The 23,070-nt window shown below is 38.1% G+C and overlaps 4 protein-coding genes across 5 annotated transcripts in view; all 4 read right to left on the bottom strand.

The window, feature by feature from the left end:
* The window catches only part of LOC116010298 (zinc finger CCCH domain-containing protein 62-like), a 5,815-nt gene extending 2,980 nt beyond the window's left edge, over positions 1–2,835 (bottom strand). Inside the window, exons 1-7 of the mRNA XM_031249643.1 lie at positions 2,696–2,835; positions 1,410–1,589; positions 1,156–1,265; positions 888–1,002; positions 739–800; positions 512–563; positions 245–356 (exon numbers count right to left, since the gene is read on the bottom strand). Coding sequence (XP_031105503.1) covers positions 245–356; positions 512–563; positions 739–800; positions 888–1,002; positions 1,156–1,265; positions 1,410–1,564 — 606 coding nt within the window. The 5' untranslated portion in view covers positions 1,565–1,589; positions 2,696–2,835. The remainder of the gene's footprint in view (positions 1–244; positions 357–511; positions 564–738; positions 801–887; positions 1,003–1,155; positions 1,266–1,409; positions 1,590–2,695) is intronic.
* On the bottom strand, positions 2,523–5,552 carry LOC116010299 (25.3 kDa vesicle transport protein-like). Its single transcript, XM_031249644.1, has 6 exons — positions 5,294–5,552; positions 4,530–4,738; positions 3,887–4,047; positions 3,634–3,780; positions 3,468–3,544; positions 2,523–3,008 (listed from the first exon to the last, which is right to left on the bottom strand). Exons 2-6 carry the CDS (start codon positions 4,715–4,717, stop codon positions 2,925–2,927), a joined length of 657 nt encoding a protein of 218 aa, XP_031105504.1. The 5' UTR covers positions 4,718–4,738; positions 5,294–5,552; the 3' UTR covers positions 2,523–2,924.
* A 1,450-nt stretch (positions 5,553–7,002) lies between these two features.
* Positions 7,003–12,367, bottom strand: LOC116010057 (ABC transporter B family member 19-like). Its single transcript, XM_031249320.1, has 9 exons — positions 11,324–12,367; positions 11,160–11,214; positions 10,870–11,045; positions 10,616–10,780; positions 10,234–10,529; positions 9,755–10,071; positions 9,441–9,664; positions 7,422–9,350; positions 7,003–7,350 (listed from the first exon to the last, which is right to left on the bottom strand). The coding sequence occupies exons 1-9, from the start codon at positions 12,365–12,367 to the stop codon at positions 7,003–7,005; spliced, it is 4,554 nt and encodes a 1,517-aa protein (XP_031105180.1).
* A 1,311-nt stretch (positions 12,368–13,678) lies between these two features.
* On the bottom strand, positions 13,679–22,352 carry LOC116009908. 2 transcript variants are annotated; one of them, XM_031249093.1, is made up of 12 exons: positions 22,233–22,351; positions 22,051–22,144; positions 21,298–21,371; positions 21,031–21,210; positions 20,849–20,948; positions 20,732–20,759; positions 19,459–19,501; positions 18,732–18,884; positions 15,960–18,036; positions 14,355–15,750; positions 14,118–14,201; positions 13,679–14,030 (listed from the first exon to the last, which is right to left on the bottom strand). In XM_031249093.1, the coding sequence occupies exons 3-12, from the start codon at positions 21,354–21,356 to the stop codon at positions 13,966–13,968; spliced, it is 4,185 nt and encodes a 1,394-aa protein (XP_031104953.1). In that variant the 5' UTR covers positions 21,357–21,371; positions 22,051–22,144; positions 22,233–22,351; the 3' UTR covers positions 13,679–13,965. The 2 variants fall into 2 exon arrangements, with proteins under 2 accessions (XP_031104953.1, XP_031104952.1); XM_031249092.1 differs by having other exon boundaries at positions 21,298–21,432; positions 22,051–22,352.
* Between the last annotated feature and the right edge of the window lie 718 nt (positions 22,353–23,070).

The raw sequence follows: 23,070 nt of genomic DNA, 5'->3' as shown, positions 1-23,070 counted from the left end.
TTTTTTTTTTTTTTTTTTTTTTTTTTTTTTTTTTTTTGAAGATGCAAAATACAGAAACAGTGGCTATAAGTTTTTAAACTTCATATGAATGTGAATTCATTTCTTGGTGCAGAATGTTATGATGTCGATGCAAGACTAACAGCTTATCCACCAACTTCAAACACAGATTTCATCTATCATGGGTAGAGTTATATGTTCATAAAATTGACATATACTCTGTAATTAGATTGGTTCTGAAGCTCACAGTAAATGTATGTTGTTGTTTTGCCATGCCATAGCTCTCTTTTACAATTCTTCCTGCAACAACCCTTGTACCGCATGGAGGAGCACTAGCGCTCCTGGAAGCAATATTGAACCTGGTAGAACATAAATACCACTGCATTAAGGATTTCTAGTACAGCACAAACATATGCAACAAACTATATGATACCCAATATGTCAACAAGGTATTTAAACCTTTAGGAAAATAGGTAACACTTAAAAGAAGTTTATCATGCAGTAAAATGCTTACATTTCATATACATTTTGTTCAAACAAAACAACATCTCCAGTGCATGCATCACCTGCATAAATTCAGGAAGTTAAGCTCAGAATAGCAAAAACTAGAATTAGCTCTCAAACCAACCAACATTGAATTAGGTTTTATCAAGTGATGATAGAATCAAAAGTCTCTTAACTTAAAAACACATGATGCTATATAATGGATGTTTCAGAAATTTATGAAATGGTGGAGAATACCTTTGCAGTTCAATACAAAACTAGATACAGGATACTTCTTCTCTCCACCACCATTGACAACACTGAAGCAAAAAGAAAATGTTTTATGCACTAATTTCCAAGTCACATTAGCAAACACAGAAAATGGGAGGAAATGAAAGGGAAGTTACTCAATATGCTCCTTGATACGCTCAATAAGCGTAGCTTTTTTGCCAGTCAATCTCAATCCATGCTTCCTTAGATAGACCTTGCACTGATCAATTTTTAGCTTTTCAATCTCACCAGCTGTCACCAAATGCAGAAAAGGCAATGAGCTGAGAAGATTGAATTTAGCACAAAAACACCTGATGGCATAACTAACAAGGACTTCCAACTCCTATCTATTTTGAAATGAAGAAATGATCACAACATGAAATAAAAAGGCCACGTTTGGCAAACCTAGAATCATGTTTTGAACACTCTCATAACTCTTCTGATCACTCTCGTCAACATCAATGGCGTCTTGTTCTTCCCCATCACTATCATCAATAACATCGGAAACACCACGCCTATAAAAACAACAAACATTCATAATAAATTAATATTTAAACATCTCGCAGAAGACGACTGAAGAATCTTCAAATTTATCTCTGGAATTTCTTCAAACATGTGGTGTGTGATTAAACAGGGAAAAGAAATGATATTATGACTACCTGGATTCAGTTTTCTTACTACTGATGGAGAGGCTTGAAATTTTCGATTTTGTCTCTTCAAGAATGGCGAAGGTAGGATCTTCTTGCGAATCGTCGGAATCATAATAAGTGTCAGAATCCGATTCAACGCAGTGAATCTTCTCAATAAATGCCATTTTTCTTTCTCTCTATTCTGCGACTCTGCGAGGGAGAAGTCGACAAAGATTGAGCTTTTAAATGGAATAATAATATTTGACCGTTGCAAAACGTTGCCAACATATTTAGGAAATTTCAAATAATAATTTCGCCCCATTTTCCGAAAATTTGGTGTAAAAGGCAATAATTAAGCGACTAACTCCACGTCACAATATTGCTTCATTTTTTATTTTGATCAAGGAATTGAAATTACTAATAAATTTGAACGGGAGATGCAATATTATTCTCAATACCCCAACCCAATAGAGCATGTAGAAAGAGATAAATCACAGTAACCCAATGACTTAGTCTTGACATAATCCTAACACTGTCGCTGCCGAATTTCAAACACTGATCTCTTCTCTCTAATATTGTTTACTAAATTACAGAGCTAAATCCGTGCAGACAACTATTCGCATTACTAGTTATATTACTCCAATAACAAAATATTCAGAAGTTGGTTGAACGGGCTTGATAATTATAAAATTCTAAATTTAAATCCACGTGAAAGCGATCTATTGACCTTATTAATTTGACTCGTTAATTATATAAAACTACACACTTCTCCGTAAATTCAAAAGAACAGCCTTTGTTTGGGGATTAGTAGAAGTGCACCGTCGGTATATCTGTTAATTGCCCCATCTGTTGAGATCTTTTATACTCTGCTAAGTGCTAACCATTAACTTCCATCTCGTTGCAGTTAGTAATGACTAATGTGGCTGCATTTACTTCAAGTCTCTAATTTTCTTTAATCTAATCTCTGTTTCTAAATTGGAGAAATGTACAAATAAACACTGCTTTCATTTTTCCAAAAAAAAAAAGTTGAAAAATTCCTCCGGTTGCAGTCTTGCAGAGATTAGTAGAGGGGACTTAAGAAAATAAATAAATGACAAATGAAGACACATAGAGATATATACTCACTCTTGCAAGACAGGGAGAGATATGAAGGGGAAATTGGAAATAAAACGACAATCTAAATCACAGCATTTGTTGAATGAAAAAGACGGGTATGAACGGGAAAATGGAAAATCAAAGAGCTAAAATGTGAGATGATTTCTGAAAATAATAACCAGATGGCTGCTACTCTGTTTACATGTCATATAATGGTATACCTTTGAGTCTTCTTTCCACAGTAAGAGGACAAATCTCTTTGTAATGATATTGTAGAGATGCAAGACTTTCTCAGCATCATAAAATTTCTGGCATCTAATGTGTGTGGCGTGAATCACAAATGAGCCTGGCTCATGACAATTGGGTATAGAATCCAAGTCATGAAGGCTTAGCAAGCAGAATATTCTTAGCAATCTGTTAGACAGACTTGAGTTCGAAGGCAACACCATTTCACCAAAGCTTCTTTCTCACCCAGAAAAGGAGGAAAACAACACCAAGGACTACCGCCACAGGGGCCCATTTTCGAATCAAAGCCTGAAGCGTAAGAGAAAAAAAATCAGCAAATAGAGCATCATTAAGTTAGAAAATGAATCTAAATTAACACTAAAGTTTAATGTTCCACAATACTCTAGAATGAAAATGAAATTGAACCATGCAATTCTAGTAGATCACTTGGTAATTCTTGGCTTTCGATTTTTCTTAAATCTTTCAGACTAAGACAAAATTGAAAAATGCATACACAGAGCTATATTCATATATTATGTCACATAATTTCTAGCTACTACAATTCTGGACAGCTTCTGTAATAAATAATACGGAGTAGTTACTAAACTACTATAAAGTGCTTGTTTATCCAAGTTTTTTTGGAGCTTATCTAAAACAAAATCTAGAAGCTGGGACAACTATTTATTAGCATATTGACAAACAACAAATAAAAATAAAGCTTCCAATAAGGAAATAAATGCATCATATAGACAAATTGAATAAACTAACCTGACGATTCAAATCCCTTGCTTTATCAGCATAGACACGAGACTCTGATGTCAAGCGGCTAGACATCTGACTGACCTCTGCAAAATTTGATATAGGAACAATCTAATTATTTTTGTGGAGATAATTCCTTTAAAAGGAGAAAGAGCTCAAGGAATGGATAACTTACGGTCCAACTTTTCACCAACCCCAAGAACTTCTTGTACATTGCGTGTCATTATCTGATGAACTTCATAAAGCTCATCATTCAACTTAGCAATATTGCGTTGAGTTCTTGTGTCTTGGTACAGTTTCTTTGTCTTTTGTATGAAAGTATCTTTAAACATGCCAAATAAGCATACATTAAAAAAATATAGAAACATCAGTACTTATAGAAAAGATATCAATCCTTTTAAAAATCTCAAGGGGAATTAAGATCTCACCAAACTTAATAAAAGCGTAAGGTCTAGCAGCAGTTTCAATTTGACTACCATTCACACGCTCAAATTCGTTCTTAAGGTCTTCCAGGTATTGAAAGGCAAGTTTCTTGGGATACGAACGGTCACACATTGTTAGATAACAAACACGCCCTTCAATTACATAACTAAGAGACAAGTTAAGAAAGCACTAAATTCACATAACAAGTGTTTCACAGCATAAGGGGAAAGATCTAAACCAGCAGAAACAGTATCATGAAAATAGACAGTAGCACACACATTTAAACCACCTATGTTGGGCTTGAAGTAGTGAATCTGTATGCAACCCATATATAAGTTAACATTTATATATTACAAAATGAAATAGGTCTACATCGTTTCATTGTGGTCAGTGATCCTCTCATCTGAAGGAAAAAATCCTATTCATCTCAACAAGAAATCAGGAATGTTTAACAAAGTAGATATCCTAACTGGAAGGAGCTATTATATGAAGACTTGTGTACTTAAAACATGACAGTAATCAGCCATTTCAACTGAAAAGAGGAAAGTGGCAGTAGCAAAGTGTCCTTTGAGTTCCCTCAACAGATGGCACCTGATCAAAACACAATACTTCAGGGTAATAATTTTTATGAAACTATAGAAAGGATACTGAAACATGTAAGGGCCAGTCTCAATAGACATTCTTGAAGGTCCATTATGGCCCGTTGCTAGGTTTTTGAATAAGCTCTTGACCTGCTGCTTGTAGAAATCTGCATCTGGTATATCACGACAGTCATCCAATCCTTCAGCTAAAGGAAGGCCATCAACAATACGGGCAATCATAGTCAACTTCACCATCTTTCTTTCAAGAGGGAAAAACTGCATAAAAGAAACGATAAAGGAGCTATGAATAGGGATTCTTCACAATCCAACACACAGTATAGATATTTCTACTTTCATAAACAATTCCTAAACATACACCAAGGAGTTATTAACAGAGCATACAAACTCAATTTTCAATCCCTGTGCAGGAAACATCACTCCCATATCTTCCAGAAAATATTAGCCTAATTATGTCTAGTTAGACCATGGTGGCAATGCAAAGAAGTTGAGCCCACCTTCCCACAATATTTTCTGGCTCGCCGGCCTAACCAGTGACAACTGACAACACCATTCCCCTTCTGTGAGCACCAAAAAGGACACTTAAACTACGTTTAGCTATTGAACAGCAGGACATCAGTAAACAGCATTCACATGTTCCTCAATTACGCAAGTACTTCCTATTCAACCAAAATAAAATGATAGCAAAATCTAACACCAACAAACTAGCAAATGTCATGCATTTCAGCTCAGCAAAAAAGGAAAACAAGGAAATTAACCATGCAAATGCGATTTGAATCGACGGAGAATGGATAATCGCGTTTAACCATATACCTTTGTTATGTATACGAGCCTGTAAATCCGTAGATGTGTCCTACTTCTCGATCTCCTCTACGGATGGACAATTCTAGGAGTTGTAACAGCGGCTTCCGATCCTCGTCTTCCTCTGAGCTATATTTCCGACAACGATTGATATTTACGGGATCGGAATCTGTGGAATGCCGGAGAGGGTTTTGCAGGATCGAAATGATAAACGGAAAATGCGTTGTAAACTTGTAATTCCAGCTATCAGTGCTTGGACAGTTGGCTGCCGGATTACGGGTAAATTAGAGATTTCCACTTTTAAATGTTAATTCTCCTTCCTTCACCACTAAATCAAAATAAGTCTATAAATTTTACTACGACGGAGTCAACAATCCATTAAGTCAAATCTCCTCGAATAAGTTATACTTCTTCTTAATATAGTTCAACTGATCAACTAACTCAAAATAAGTTTATAAATTTTGCTATGACTGGACTCAACGATCCACCAATACAACCATTATGGAAATCAATAAAAGATTGCTAAATACAACTCTAATAAGCCATTTTTAGGGTATTTATACAAGCATGAAAATTGAATCCCCTCAGCCAAAATATGAAACTAAATCTCTAAAATATGTTGATTGATTACAATTTGATTGGTTTCCAAATATGGCATAACTATTATTCGAATAAAGTAACAAATTTGACTGATGACAACCATGGGACCCCTCGTCCTAACCCACCAGTATAATAATTGCAAGCTAGTCTTTACAAATTATAGTAATTTTTAGTTCCACTCAATGAGTCTTATAACTTGAACTTGAGTTGATAACTTAGTGTTTTGGCACTCTGCATTAACAATAATAACAGCTTAAGCACTTAACAACACAAAGCTTTTTATATGTTCATTTATTTGTATCAAAATAGGAACATTGTTGCCAATCCTTAGGCTGATTGTTGGATTTTGTGTTCGGTTTGGTGGGTGGCCAGTCTGTTGGAGTTTGTTTCACTTGCAAAGCTGCTTTTTATAGACACTCTTTTTGGCAGCCTAATTCAACTGTTCCTACCATTTCAGGTATTGCTTAAAAACCAAAACACCATTGCTTTTGAGTACAAAGATCATCTAACATAGCATTTCTGCTCAACAGAAAGTTATAATAACTCCAAGATTTGCTCCATATAAGTAGTGTTGTCTCTGATCATCATTATATCAGAAGCATAGTGTCTAATCTGCAGAAAAATGTGGTTGATTGGATAGTTGATTAAGCTGGAGAAGCAGGGCACATGCTGAAGCACCTGGATCGATTTCGATATGGGATTTTAGCATGTGCTCTCCTTCTCCACCTTAAAGGCTCATCCTTTTTTGTCAGAAGCCTGAGAATTCCCTGCAACAATGCAGGCAAGTGTTCTTTCTGTTTTCTGTTTTTTTTTTTTTTTTTTGGATACTTTGTAATAAATTGCAGCTAATAACACATTTTTCCCAAATGGGAGATCATGAGATTGGTCTCAGTGGAAGCGATATTGACTCTTTGTGCTTCAACAGGTTGAGAAAGTATAGATGAACAGATACTACAATGTAATAGAGTCAGTAGTACTCAAAAAACAAACATTACTGGACTATAGCATTAATTTTGCATGAAATTTAGTTTTTTTTTTTTTTTTTTTTTATGTATGCCAAGATTAGATTTACATCCTTGTAAGAAAATTGAATGAATATGGAAGGCTATCAGTATGAGAGGTTAGGAAAAGGCCAAGGCTTCGGTTTCTGCACGAATCAGACTAGCATAAACGCCATCAAGCTGGGAAGCCATGAGTCTGTCATGGCTTCCATATTCTGCCACTTCACCTTCCTTCACAACAGCAATCATGTTGGCTTCCCGGATTGTGGAGAGGCGGTGAGCCACGACTACTGTGGTGGCGTGATTGGAAATCCTCCTGATCGCGTCTTGCACGTGTTTCTCTGATTCCAAGTCCAGAGCACTGCTGGCCTCATCCAGTAACAGCACCTTTGATTTCTTCAGTATAGCCCTTGCAATCGCGATTCGCTGTTTCTGTCCACCGGATAACTGTACCCCACTTTCGCCAACCTGTGGGTTAGTGAGTTAGAAATATCAAGAAAGTGGAATAAAAGGTAATTCAGGGATAAGAAGTCAAGAACCTTAGTTTCATAGCCTTGAGGAAGGCCAGAAATGAATTTGTGAATGTAGGCTTCCTTTGCAGCCTCTTCAATCTCGGCCCAGGAAGCGTTAGGACACCCGAACGCTATGTTTTCTCGTATGGTTCCTGCAAATAAGACAGGCTCTTGACCAACTAAGGCTGTTTGGTTTCTCAGCCACTTCAGATTAAGCTCCCTCAAATCAACCCCTCCCATTAGGATACTCCCTTGAATTGGATCATAAAACCTCTGAATCATCCATATCACTGTTGACTTGCCTGATCCACTTGTGCCTACTAAAGCCACCATTGTTCCACCCTTGATCTCGAGGGAGAAGTTACTTAAGACGGTCACATCTGGCCTGGATGGATATGCAAATTTCACCATCTTGAACTCGACATCAACAGGCTTTGCCATTTTCAGTTTTCTGCCTTTCTGTGAGTCGCTGCCAATCAAAGGAGCGCGGTTTATGATTGCCAACACAGCAGGAATAGCAGCCGAGGCCATTGAAGTATCTGGTGCAAGGCCAGCTAGTTGTCCCACAGAAAATGAGCTTATCACGAGAATCAGAAAGATCTTATACACATCTCCAAAGTTGGTGTACCCTTGTTTTACCAAGTAGGCACCAAACCAGAGAGTTAGAGTATAAGCACCATACATTGCACCTTGAGAAACGCCAAGTGCTAAGCCAAGAATCTGTGATCTCCTGACAGATGTTTTTTGGGGCTCAGATAACGCATTCTCAAACGAACGAACTATGTGCTCCTGAGTTGAGAACGTCGCCACTGTTCTTATATTCGACACTGCACCTGCAGCAATGTTGCTAGCTCTAGCATAGGAGCTGTTATCGAGTTTAGGCCCCACGTTCATTATCAGACTGAAATAGCTAGCTCCTAGCGTGAACGGTGTGAGGGCAGCAGCCAACAAAGTTAACCTCCACTCGAGTGAAAACGAAATGCCAAGTCCCACTGCTGCTGAACTCAAGCCCATTAATAGAACTGAAAACCGGTCACCAAGTACTGATCTGAAGCTAACTGAATCAATGGAAAGCCTAGACACAAGAACACCAACGGAATTCTCATCAAAGTCAAACCAGCCGGGTTCTTGTTTCAGTATGGATTTAAACAACAAGTTTCTGATTCTCGATGTGAGCTTTGTACCAGCTAAGCCACAGAACCCTTGCTGGCATATCATGGTTACTATACATCCAAAGCCAAGGCCAACCAGTATCAAGCTAAGGTACCCAACTTTTGTTTTCAATTCTGAAGTGTCCTTATCGAAATACACTTTAAGAGCTTGGCCTAGAACTAAGGGATAGATAGAGAGAATTGCACCTGCATGCATACCCATTATCATCCCCACTAATAATATGGTAAATTCTGGCCTTTGCAGGTTCCATATCTCAGAAAGCCGATAATTCTTCAACTTTGCTTCTTCTCCTTTTTCCTCTTCTTCTTTGTGCCCTTCTTGAACAGACTCAAGATATTCCTCTCTTGGTGTTTCATACATATTTTTCACTTTTGAAATATAATTCACAGATTTTTCATATGCAGAGAACTCCAAATCGTTTCTCACGTCGTTTTCATTTGACAAAGGTTTTGACACTGCAACTGAAGCAAGCTTCACAAGGTCCGAATAGGCTCCAACCTTTTCCATGAGTTGATTATGGTTACCCGATTCAAGAACCGAACCATGATCCAGCACATGAATAGTGTGAGCGTTCCTAACCGTGGCTAACCTATGAGCAATGACAATGGTGGTTCTGCCCATACAAATCTTGTCGATAGCCTGCTGAAGTATGGCCTCAGATTCAGGGTCTAAGGCGCTCGTTGGCTCATCTAACAGCAGGATTTTGGGGTCTTTGATCATTGCTCGAGCAAGAGCAATACGCTGCTTTTGACCTCCAGAGAGTTGAGCTCCTTTATTCCCAACCTGCAAGAAATATGGCTGTTTTACATGTATGCTTCTAAAGTAATTTACAGTTGGAACAAGTAGTGAGATTCAGAACACAAAAATTTTCACCTGTGTATCATATCCATCTGGAAGGTTTGAGATGAAGCTGTGAGCATTTGCCGCAATGCAAGCAGCAATTGCTTCCTTCTTTTTAGCGTTTTCCTTTCCCATCATCACATTTTCCAGTATCGTCGTACCAAACAGCACAGGTTCTTGCCCAACCATACCTATCTGACTTCTCAGCCACTTGACTTGCAGTGTCCTTATATCATGACCATCCAAACTGATAAAACCTGCAAATTTTCATCTTTTTCAATCCTCAAACTTAATTAAAATGATTTCTTTTTCCAACCATACTATATATCCATGATCTATAGGCTTACCCTGGGCAGGGTCATAGAACCTTTCAACTAGTGCAAATATGGTTGATTTACCACTTCCACTAGAGCCAACTAGTGCTGAAGTTTTTGAAGCTGGAAAGACTAACTCAAGAGACTGAAGAATCTGGACCATTGGACGCGAGGGGTAGGCAAAGGAAACATATTTGAATTCGATTTTCCCTCTTATACTTGATAAGCTCAGCCCTTCTGTACTGTAGGGATCAATCTCTGGAACTCTATCTATGACTTCAAAAACTCTGCTAGCTGCTACAGTTCCCTGTGCAAACTGAGCAAAATATGACAGTGACAGTGCCAGGCCCCTGGAAATTGAAAATGACATGTTTGAGCAAAATTAATATTATTTCAAAGTTTTTCCAAGAAAGTAAGTTTTACTACTAATTTAGACCATTATAAAGTATCCATAATGATATTTGCCTATTTTTGGCCTATGCTGCAATATTTAAACAAGAAGAGTGTTTTACCTGCTTCCAACATTGACACCAAAGAAACAAGCAATGGCTGCACCTCCTGAAATCTCCTTCTTAGCCACTAGAATCGAGCCATACCAAAATGCCAGCGCCCACGTTGCATAAGTAATAAAATAAATTATTCCTAGTCCTGCACCTTTCGCGAAGCCTAACCTTGCTCCAAAACGTACTGAATTTTCAAGTGAATCAGAATACTTTGCAGCTAAATAATCCTCTGCTACAAATGAAGAAACTGTTCTAATTGAACTTATGGCTTGCTCCGCTATAGTCCCAGCTTTTCGATAAGATTCCTTTATATAAAAGAAATAAACAAGATTCAGAAGATGATCATGCTGCAACCCAGAAATGTTGGTTTTAGATATAATGGAGACTTCACCTCTTCTTTTGCGGTTAGGCCAACATATACGGCCTTATAAACAATGCCACATAACATATTTAATGGGATCACTGCAAGCACTACCAGAGATATCTTCCATGATCTCAAAAACCCAACTATGTAGCCACAGATGAAGGTGAATATGTGATGAACAAAATGTGCCATCTGCCAAAAAACACAAGCATTAATTGCAAAGCAGGGTTCAGAATACTAACAAAACTGTCGAGGAAAAGGTCATATTGGATATATTTTACCTTTTCCCCCATTACTTCTTGGATTTGAGCAACATCACTTGAGAGTCCATGCATAATATCTGCAGTGTTCATTTCTGTGTCAAAATAACCAATATCCTGTCTCAAGACTGCTCTTAGATACTTGGTCCTTATCCTGTAAACTGATCTTTCCCCCACAATTCTCCAACAAGTAATCTCTGGCATGAGATAAATTACAATTAGTGTCACTGACTGACAATTTTCTTCCAAATCAAAGTTCAAAATTTCAAGAAAAGAGTATAAATAAAGGAAAAGAAATGTCATGTTGTTACCCAAGTATGCTCCAACCACAACCACAGCTGCCAGTCCAGTCATAAACAGACATGCCTGTGCAGTATATTAAACATCAGAAATTTCTTGAACACAAAAATTTATGACTATTTTATACTAGATTGACCAGAGAGCAAGACATCTTAGGAGTGGCTTTGCTTTTTACCTGTCCTATGTCCTTCATCATTTGTTCTTTATCTGTATCCTGGGCAATCTTATTGACAAAATCTCCAAAAAGATAAGAATACCATGGAAGAGATCCTCCATTTATTAGAGCTCCCAGACAACCTAGCATAATAAGAATCAAATCCAACCTGGTTGAGTACTTGAATAGGCTAAGCAGCCCAACTGACTTTGGTGGATCTGCCTCTTCTTCATCAGCTTCTTCGTCGTCGTCATACGATAAGCCTCCATCATCTTCAGTGTACATATCTTCCAGCCCATAGTGATGAATATTTGATTGCCTAGAATAATGATTGAAATGATGAACATGATCAACACATTTCACCTCATAGTCATCATCCCCACCCTTGACTCCATGCTTCCAATCATCAAAATTTCTGTGATGGTGATTGTTACTTGGAATATGATCATTGAACATTCCTGTATGGTGATGAAATGGATTGATTTCTTCTCTGTCTTTGTCAGCTAAAGATCCAGTAGGCCATTCCCTAATAGTGTCAAGCCTGAAAGCTTGTTGTGGCTTAGTATTATGTTCTTCACCTGCAGAAATACTGGCCCTGGAAAAAGAATTCCCATTCTCGCCATTACCAAAGCTCTGAAGCTCAAGTCTACCGGATGAAACGGCACCGTAGCCGGAGAAAGAGTGTTGAAAGTGGGGGTTTAAAAAGCTCTGGAAAACACCGGAAGTGGGAGAAAGATGAACATCATTAGCTGATTTCTTGAACATTGTTCTGGGACCTTGAGAGGCTATCCAGGGGCTCAATGCGGTGCCAAGACTGCGACTTTCGTCCCACCCTTTGCTCTGACACTGCCAAGAAATCTCTCCCTGCCATGACCTGTCGTCGTCGGCGGCGAAAGGGCTGGCCGGAGTGGGGTGGCGGTGGCGGGGGCTGGAAAAGCGGTGAGAGGTGGAGGCGGAAGAGGGGGAGTGGGGTTGGGAAATCGCCGGCGTCGTGTGGAGAGGAGAATGCGGCCTGCTGAAGGAGGGAGAAGAGTAGTAGTCTATGCCGAATGGAGAATTCGCCATGGTTACCGTGCTGAGGACTGAGGAGGGAAGAGAAGAATATGAAAATGGAAGTTAAGCTATGCTCTAATTATATTGCAACTAATCTTCAATATCTAAATTTTTAGCACAAATTTTTAAATAGAGAAGAGAAAAAAAAAAAAAAAAAAAAAAAAAAAAAANAAAAAAAAAAAGCTGCAAACGCGCTAGCATGCGTTTCTTTTTCTTTTTCTGTGCTACGGGACTAAAAAAAAACTCACATCTTGAGAAAGGACGTCACAATTTTTCTCCCCTCCCTCCTCTCTCCTCCACGTCACCTATGTTATTCTCAAAAACGGTGAAATACCACTAATGTGGGTAGCCTCAATGTTATTCTCTAGAATAATATGACATCTCTGTAATTTCACTATTATAAGACTAATTCAAATTTGATTCGAGTTATGTTTGCAAAATTTAACTCTTATTCAGGAAAAAATCTAACTCAAACTTATTTTAATATGACACATCATTTACAAGAGTTGAACTTTCAAGTTCATGAAATATTAAAATATTAAATGTACAATTAACAATAGCTTCAACATTTTTAGTGGGAAATGCTGTGTATGAATTGAATGACAATTATATTATTTGAATTATTCTAAACAGCTTCTAAGCGTGACATTTGGTAAGCCAGCCTTCATTGTTAGGAAATTGTAAGACCTATTGATTGGAGCTATACTTTTCGGATGACTTAAGATAGCGAGCCGGCGAGGGAGTGAAATATACAACTTTCAATCAAGCCAACAATTGGGTTTAAAAGATGTTCAAGTCTTCTAATAGAGACATGAGAGAACTTTCCAACCATCTTATTGTTGTGATTGGGACAACTCACAAAAGTGTGTTGGGAAGATGTGGTCAATGGAGAACTTTTATTAGAATTAAGCCAGCCAAGCAGAAGAGATTGAAGAGAAATTTCAGTTTTGGTTTTGGGTGCAAATTTGGACAATTGGACCTCATCAGTTGGGAGATTTGGCATAGAAACCCGACCAGAGAGGCCATACTCGGCATCGGTAAATATAGCTGACTCTAGAATTTCCCGAGATTTAAACGATGACAGTTATTCTATAAAATTTATGTGTAATAACATTCATGAGGTTGCTCTCACATTGATGCTAGTGAGACTCAATCTCTGATCTTTTTTTTCAAACTTCACTGACCAATTAAGCTGCCTACAATTTGAACAATGGAAAATTGGAAGTAATAGTGGCCATCTTTTGGCTGTTGATACATCCTTCCTTCATCCAAGCATTCAATTTTGGATAGCCTAATACATACATACATACATGACAGACAGAATGACAGCATAAGAAATATGCCTTTGACTACCAAAATTGCATTAATATTCCACCAATCACAAGTGTTTTTACAACACTATACAGCACAATGTTCCAAATCAACTACTAGAAATATAACAAAAGAACAAGCATGACTTCACAAAACCAAAGCGATATACAAGAGGTATAGATAATATATAGACGATAGTATACTCCCTACCTCTCAACCAATTGCTATCATATCTATTATTACCTTTATGTCCCTATTAAGGCAATCCCAAGCATCTGCCCGGGTTTGGAGAAAGAAATTCATCTAATCTTGGAATCACTACCCTTGCTACGAAAGGTTGACAATGAAAAAAATGATCTCGGAGCTGTAAAACCAATATAAATGTTAGCATGTCAATATTTAATCGATACAGAATTCCATTAAAATAAGCAGGAATATCATAAAATGACACCTTTTAGTGAGCTCCCGGATAAATGATCCTCTGTCAGCTTGAAGTTAGCTGGAGGTGCTGGAATAGAACTCTGCAAGGATTGAACTGCGAGAAGAAAATATATAAACAAATTAAAACTAATAATGAGAAATAAAAGATATTCTACTTGACCTGGTAGTGGTAACCAGAATTTAAAAAAAAAATAATTCTCCACAATTTAGCCTAAGAAAAAAATTATATGTAAAACACATTCATTACCTTGTCCACTGAAGAACTCATTTTCACTGAAATTATCATCAGAAGGATGCCCTAGAGGAAAGCCCATTCTTGACTTCCTCAAATCTTCTGATGACTGATTGGAAGGATCGCGTCCATCTTCTGTATCATCATCACCTTCAGAAGTAGTAGCAGATATCCTGTCAACGAAGCTTTCCATCCCACGACTTTTCCTTCCAAACTTTAGTAACCTCCGAAACCCTCGGGTAACATCCTTGCGGGACTGATTTTGGGAAGAATTGACAACCAGCATGGGTTTCTGAGCAGTTCCCCATTTCTTCCTCATTCTAGCAGCATCGACTTCTGTTTGGCTTAATGAATGAGAGTTCCAGGAAGTAGGGCTTCCCATTGAGGAGTCCACAGAAGCATCAACATCAGGCATCTCATGAGGATAAGAAAACGGGTGATGAGAGCGAGAGTTCCAGGACACAGGACTTTCTGTTGGTGAATTTTCCACGTGTTCAGCAGACTCTAGTTCAGATGGAACAATAGCAGGCAATTCAGCTGCCAAAGAAGGGTCAATATGAGCAAAAGATCTCACAAGATCACCATTTTCTGACCCAAAATCTGTTGATTCCTCAGATTCATGACTCAGTCTAGAATCCCCATTTTCTAAGTTAGAGTTATGCTCAGTGATCATGCTCTCAAACTCTTCATCTTCTTCATCTTTGACTGCATTCATTGGGTCCTCTGGTTCAAAGATTGCATCTTCATATTCTTCATCACTGTTCATGGTCTCAGGTGCCCTAGAAACTTTCTGCTTTGAAACATCAACTCTAGAACTAAAATCTGTACTCTTATTCCTCTTGTGGAAAGGTTTTGAGTCCACCGTCTTGGTATGTTTATTCTGGATCTCTTCATGAACTCTTAGTGGTGTCAAAACATCTTCAGAATTCAAAACAGTTGGCTCTCTGAACTCCCCCACATTCACAGTGCTTTTTCTCAAAGACTGTGGTCGTCGAGATTTATCTTCCTTTATGGATATCTCCTCTCTAGTGCTTTTGCTATGAGAATTGCCTCTAGATTGTAAACGTGTTGCTTTACCAGCTGCAGATGAAGGCTTTGCATTCTCTTTTCTCATATCTGAGAAGTTTGGGACAGACTGTGTGAGAGGATTTTCAGAGTGCAATCTTCTCCTGCCTAGATTGCTATTAGAAGTTTTTACAGCCGACCTTGGAACAGGTACTGCAGAGGTGCGAGGAGTGGATGAAGATGAGCTTTTAGAAGGTAAAATCTTCTTAACTTGAGCACTCCTAGAAACATCATCTTCAAAAGATGCATCCCGTGCCACATTGAAGTTACTTCCTTCCACATACTGCTTCCATTCAGGAAATTCTGGTATACCTTCCTTGTCACTTCGCTCAAAATCTAAATGTTGCTGTCAAAGGGAACTATTTTATGGTTGGTTAAACATAGTAAGTAACACAAAATAAACCAATTAAATACACCAATATTCCAATAATAACAATAACAATAATAATAATAATAATAATAATAATAATAATAATAATAATTGTAACATAATGACAAAAGTGCATTGTTATAATATATGGAGTAATAAATAAAAGTGCAAAACCAGGATGGTACCTTCTCTCTCTTCATTAATGACCTGCTATTATATAACCTGAGTCTCTCTGTGCGCCTGCGAGTACTGGAAATTGAATCATCTTTATCTGCAGATCCTGAAAATTTAGCTTTCATCTCAGTTCTACTCTTTTCAAGCCTGTCCTGCATAGCCTTCAGCCTGGCTTCCTTCTCAGCTCCCCTGGAATTCCATTCTTCCCTTAATTTTGCATCCCTTATTTGCATATACCTCTTGTAGAATTTTCCTCGAGAACTTTCTGATAAACTAAGCTCAGAGAAATTCTCATTTAGAGCATTAATATGACCATGATTGTCAGCAATTCTCATCATGGGAGTAGCCTCGGATCTGATCATGTCACTCGAACTTCCAGCAGGTTCAGCCAACATGTACTTGTCAGGCAACTGAACAGAAGCATTATCTGTTACAGGGTTCCTATACAACAAACTTGCTTGCGGCTGGTTTTGCATCTCTACAGGCCTATTTCTCCGAGAAGGATTCAACTGATCTACAGGAACACGTTGTTTATGCTCAGCGAAGAGTTTCTCAAGTTCATTTGCTTTCATCTTCAACTCATCATTGAGTTCCTGGTTCCCTTTTGGCTGGCGTAACCTCTGAGCCAGCTCTGCTGGGGGTGTTGAAAATGAACCAAAGCCCTCCTGAGCCTCCCTTACCCTTTTGACGGAGAAAATTGTTTCCTTATTCTCAGAAATAGAAGTAGCCTGTTTCATGAGATCTTGTGGCCTTTTAATCACTTCCGCACCTACTGCTTGATTCTTAAACCTCATTATGGGGTTTTCGGTGTTACCAAATGTTGATGTAGAACTTCCATCCACTTTCTCAGATGAGGCAGCCACCTCGTTCTTCTTGATTGCCTCAATTGAAGAATCACCTTCAAGTCCTTTCTTGTGAGGAGCCCAAGTATCTTTACCTCTTGCTACAGAACCACGTTCTGACCACCCGTAATTCCCGCTAGTCCTTTGAGTAGCCTTAGACTGTAAATGCAAAGATGACTGATCACCTAAATTATCAGATGACCCGAACTGCTCTTGCAAAGAGTTCGCAGTCTGCGTCTGAGTAGTCTTGAACTTTGCCCAGGTAGCCAAAGCAGCTTTATTGGGTTTATCCCAAGACAAAGCGCTGAACTGCCCTTCTGATTCTGTTTTTTCTTTCAAACTGTTGTCCTCTGACTGGGTCGCAATTAAATTAGGCCAAGTCTGACCCTTCAAACCATCAGTCTCAACGGAGCTGGGCAACTTTGAATTACTGGATTTAGAATGTGAAAGGGTAAATGGATCTGACCCAACTACCTCTTCCCTGGACTCGGAGTCTTTGAGTTTGCTGTCCTTGACTCGAGGTGGGACAATCACGAACTCGGGCTTACTTGAAATTGATGGTGTATCAGTCAAACCTGATCGTTTTTGGTCGTCATGCTTGGACTGAGAAACAGTGGCGGAAGATGGAGTGCATAGAGGAGTTTCACCATCACTCTTTTCGAAACTCAAATCAATGCTCATGTCGCTTACGCCGCTCCATCTCCTCAACACCGCCTTCTCCACCGCCGACGGGGCCGCCGAGACATCAGACGAGAGTCTCCGGATCTCAGGCTTTCCGGCGGATGCCTTGGCCCCGCTCCCCACATTCTCCTTCTGCTTGCTCTCGAACATGTTGATCCGGTCCTGAACGCTGAGCCGCCTCATCGGCTGACTCGCCGGAGTTGGCTCGGACTCTACACTATTATTCTCTCCGACGCTCTTCTCCTCTGGCTCGACGCTCGACTCTCTGCTTCGTCGCAGAGAGAGAGCGTCGGATGAAGATCTAGGCTGCTGAGAAGTTGAAGTGTTGGATTGGTCCGGTGGGCGAGGACGTTGTTGTTGTTGTTGTTGTTGAGTGAAGTTCGAATCTCGGCGGGTAGGGTGGGACCCAGCGGTTAGTTGGTTTGGTGGCGTAATCGGTTCGTCGTCAATGGACATGTCTGAACCGTATGAGGTTCGTACCACCAGATCGTCCGCTCCGGCTTGCCATTGCCTCATTATCTCCGGCCGTCTCTCGCACGACGCTATAAACTTTGTGCAAGCTTCGCTGATAAAATATTAAGCATCAAAAAAAAAAAAAAGCCACGTCAAAATGAAAAAAAAATAAAAATAAAAAAAAATTATCACGTAATCACTCCTCCATGAAATGATATTACTGAAGTTACATTTCTTTTTAAAAAATAATAATATTGACTTGTCTTTTTATTAAGTTTATTTCCGATAGGGCCAAATTCTTTTCTTTTGGCTTTTCTTAGCATTTTAAAAGTGTCCTAAAACTAGAAAGTGAGCCAGACAAACAAGGTACATGGAAAGCCCAAGTTTATTTGTCGGTAGCTTTGAAGTTTGAACTCCTGGGCCCCACCATCTGTGTTATGACGCAAATGCCCTTGCTAATTTCTGCAGTGAGTATAAAATTAAAAAATAAAAATGTCTAACTATGCTATGCCAGTTGATGGCTGAGTGGCTGAGTGGCTGACTGGAGTGACTGCCACACTGTTCTGTAACAGACCTTTTTATTGCATCGTCACTTGACCACCCATAGAAAGTAAATATTGGATACATACATGCCATTAATACGGGAATTGAGACAGACAAATAACGGCTGGCAAGTGCTTCAGTTCTTCATTTACTTTCCAGTTAGAGCACTTGGAAGATACAATTTCATCACAAATTCACAAACACACAACACAAGTTTGTGCATGGATGGGGAAAGTGGGGGAGGGAAGAGTTATGAGTTCTTACTTTAATCGGCCTGTGCCAAACTGATCTGCAAACATTTTAAGCTCTGAAACTGTGTCTAGGTTGAAACCAGCAGAGGCTGCGCAAGAGCAAGCTGCTAATAAGTCTTGTTGAACTGCAGTAAGCCGAACATCGATGGCTCGCAATAGCTCCTTCCTGTGTAAATACATATTAGTAAATGCCATGTACAAACGACAGAATCATTCTTTTGGATGTGCATTTGGCTTTTCTTTTTCTTTTTCTTTTTTTTTTTTTGAAGAAGCATTTGGCTTTTCTTAACATCAGAAAGAATGCGTGCACTACTTTAATTCTTATTCAACTAAGGCACTGGCTCATAAGGTTACTGCATCGATAGGATAGGTTGACAGGTTGTCATCTAGTCAGTAAGTTAAATATTTATGCATCGTGTAGAAAATTAGCAAAGATTATTAACCTTTGTAAACTTTCTGCCAAAAATCTACATGTTATACCCTTCTTCTTCAAAAGTTGAGTGTTTAGGCATTGTGGGAAACAATAGCTAATAATATTAATCTGTGTAAATTTTCTTCCTAAAATATGCATGTTTTACTCTTCTTCAAAATTGTCATTTTCGCATGTCCTTGTAGTACTCTTCAGTATTATTTCTTTTGCTTTTCTTTTGTTTTCTTTTTCTTATTTTACTTGTCAAAATAAATAAATAAAAGCACAAGAAACACACACACACATATAGATAGAGAGAGGAGTCATATACTTTGTTGCATCAGCTGCGCCAGTGACTCCAGACCCACTCTCACCTGGAACAATTTTAGAACCAGAAATATTGTCAGTTAACTTGCAACAAAAGAAAGAACCGGATGCACCTAAATGTTCTTTTTTAACCTTATAATGTGCACTCATCTTACAGATCATTGCCTTCAAAGATTACTTTTAGACACTCATGATCAGATTAAAGATAAGCCAAAAGGTGAAATTGTGAACTAACCTTCCAATTTAAGTCAAGTTGCGAATACTACATTACTAGCAAAAATGCCAGTCACACTGAACATTTGTATCCTCTAAATTTGATATGTATCCAATAATTTTTAGATATGCATTTGAATATAGACCTAAACCATCCAATACCCACCAGCAATTGTATTTGATGGGCATCTCAAAAAGAAGCAAGGTCATTTGTTATCACTTGAAGGTTCTAATGATCAAAATACTCTCCTAGGAGTTCATTTACTGTGTCATAATAATCCTCAGTTAGGTTATGCTCATCACTTAGCTCTTACATTACTGAAACATCTCCTCTCTCGATAAGTGTTAGTATGTTATGTAGCATTACAAAGCTGATGTGGCGTAAAGGTGTTACTTTGGTACATAAAGAGCAATTTTAATTCTGTGGCATTCCAATCAATTCTAGAGGTTCATCTCTCCTTTTTACTCCCAAGTAGGGCCATAGGGTAGGGGTGTGCATTTGATTGATTAAATCAAAATAACCAAAATACCATACAAAACATGTTCAAAATCAATTATTTCTTAATTTATAACAAATCTAAGTACTTTGAAATATGATTACCTTTTTTGAATAAACATATCCAATATGAGTTGTTAGTGACAACAGTGTTGAATAGTGGTAGTACGTGGGGATAAGTACATAGGTAAATGGGTAGGAGTGCAATGGTAATAATGGTAGTGGTGATGATGGTGATCAGTACGTAGGCAGAAGTCAAGGTAAGTACATAGTGGCAAATGTAGGTAGGCATATAGTAGTAGATGAGGAAGGGGTAAGGACATGGTGTCAAGATTAGGTAAGTATGTAGTAGTGGGTGGAAATAAAATGATGGTAATGGTAGTGTGTGGGAGTTGTGGTAGTGATATAGGTATACTAACAAACCGTGTTTCCAATAGATAAAATGTTAAAGAACTACATCTTTTTCTAGGTTTTCAATTCATTATATTCAGATTTCAGACTCTAACCATAATCAGTGAGAGGAGGCAACAAAATAAATTGTATATGCAGATATCTAGGAGAAACATACCTGAACCAGAAAGATCATCACTCATTCCCTGATTACAAAAGGAAAATAAACAGTCAAACTCAGTGCAAGCTATTAATACAACTTGAATATATGTTTACAGGTGATAGATTATGCTACCTGTGAATATATTTTCCTAGCCGATTCAAGTTGAGACATTTCAACATCGAAGTTATTGACAAGCTCCAAAACCTCTGGTGTACTAACAAACCGTACAAACCTGGAAAAACAAATGCCAATTAGAAGAATCTTCATCTCATACCTCTTTCCTAGGCACTTCACAAGAGTCTCAGTGTCCTTACCTTTCAAGTGTCCCCTTCCTGAACCACAAGTGAGCATCTTTACATCCTCCAGCATCAAGCTTAATAGACTGTGCTGCTGAGCCAACTTGCTCTGCAACTTTTAGATGTGTCACAAATGGCTTCAATAAACCTGAAGCCAGTTTCTCAGTCTTTCCATCTGTACTAACAAACAATTCACATCTGCAAATAACCAACAAGCATAGCTTTCATGTGAATTCCACATGGATGCATCTAAAAAATATACAAAAAATGAGGGGAAGTCCTTACCGTGTGCGCTTCGGTGATAGTTGGAATAATGCATAATCAAGAGGAGTGCCAGGTTCCATTTCCCTCTCCCTTGGCTACAATGCAAACACAGTAATTCCTTATTTCCTTAATAGCTTCTTTACACAATCCTCTAACCTATGAATTTTAGAAATCATTAATCTTAAACCAGAACTGCTTTTGGAATCTACACACTTGACAAACTAATTGAATAAAGCATGAAAAAAAAATATTAATTAGTTGTATAGCTAAAAGTGAAAGTAACTTCAAACTCAATATGCGTACTGAAAAAGGTTAACATGGCCGTGAAAGGGGAACAAGTTCTGCAGACTGGTATGGCAGATCCCAATAACTATTCAACAGTTCAAAACAGAATGCACATAAACTAAAGAATTCCACAGGAGTCAAATTCAACTCCGCACAGCTCACAACCGAAATTCATTCAGATCTGATCATCAAAAGCCAGCATTGAAACACCACATCGAACACACAACAGTGCTATACAAACAAACACTCAAGCATGCAATGCCAAACAGCAGAGAGAAACTAGATTTGCTAAAACAATGAGCTTAAGCGAAGCTCAAACTGCAGCCGAACACAATCAAACATGCAATTCACAGGAAAACTCAACACCAATGCCAAGCAATGAATTAAGTTTCGGCAACTCAAAACCCTAACAAGCCCAGACAGCAACAAAAACAACAACAACAATTACATTGTCATCAAAGCAAAACGATCGCGGAAATCCAAACTGACCTTGTGAATATCAATGCAGAGATCTCCACTCCCTCGGCTGGATCGTCAGATTCCCGTTCATATCCGAGCCCGCATTTCGAGTTTCTTCGGCTACCTACAAGTCATTAGATGAACAGAAAACATCTCAATTTTTTTTTAATCAGAGAGGGTTTGGGTTTTTTTCAGTTTTAAGTAAACCCTACACTCATGCCTGTCCTCAATGGTTTTTTGCTTTACTCCTCTCTCTCTCCCTCTCTCTCTCTCTATATATATCTCTCTCTCTCTCTACATATACAGAAGTAGATAGAGTGTGTGGAGACCGAAGGAGGTAGAGAGAGGGAGTGTAGAATGCTTCTGTTCAGTTTAACACAAATAATTTTGATAATCTGTAACCTTAACTACAGTGAAAAGACAAAAGAGATGTACCTTTACTTTGAGTAATAATAGTACACTGTTAAGTGCTTCTGTTGAGTTTAACACTAACTCCGCTCTTATATAAGCACAAAATTAGATCGAAAACGTAATTCGCAACGACTCTAATTTAAAAGGTGTTGACAATAATAAATATAATGAACGTTATATAATTTGATTTATTTAAATTTGTTTTTCAATTAATACAATATAATCCGATCGAATTAACACAATATAATCTGATTGGTTGAGAACTACTTAACAACTTTCTTAAATTATAAATTTTCAAATTTAGTACTTTCGCTCCATTTCTTTTTGTGCTTTACCTTGATTTATGAAAAGAGGTGTTGATAATAATAAGAAATTAATGTAATAAAAATAATGAACTTTATATAATATGATTTATTTAAATTTTTACTCTCGATTAATGTACTATATTGATAACTTAACAAATTTTCTAAATCATAAATTTCAAATTTATTGATTTCGCTCCTTTTCTTTTTGTGATTTACATTGATTTATAGAACTCATGATGTCTTTAGTCAAAATCTATAGGGAATTGATGATCGCAATTAACAACAATTTATATATATTTTTTACTTATATTGTTTTTCTTCCTCATAATTGTTT

Source organism: Ipomoea triloba, chromosome 2 (genome assembly GCF_003576645.1).
Source record: "Ipomoea triloba cultivar NCNSP0323 chromosome 2, ASM357664v1".
In the NCBI taxonomy this organism is placed as follows: Eukaryota; Viridiplantae; Streptophyta; class Magnoliopsida; order Solanales; family Convolvulaceae; genus Ipomoea; species Ipomoea triloba.
The sequence above is the reverse complement of the archived record's forward strand: the minus strand, read 5'-3'. Positions and strand labels throughout refer to the sequence as shown.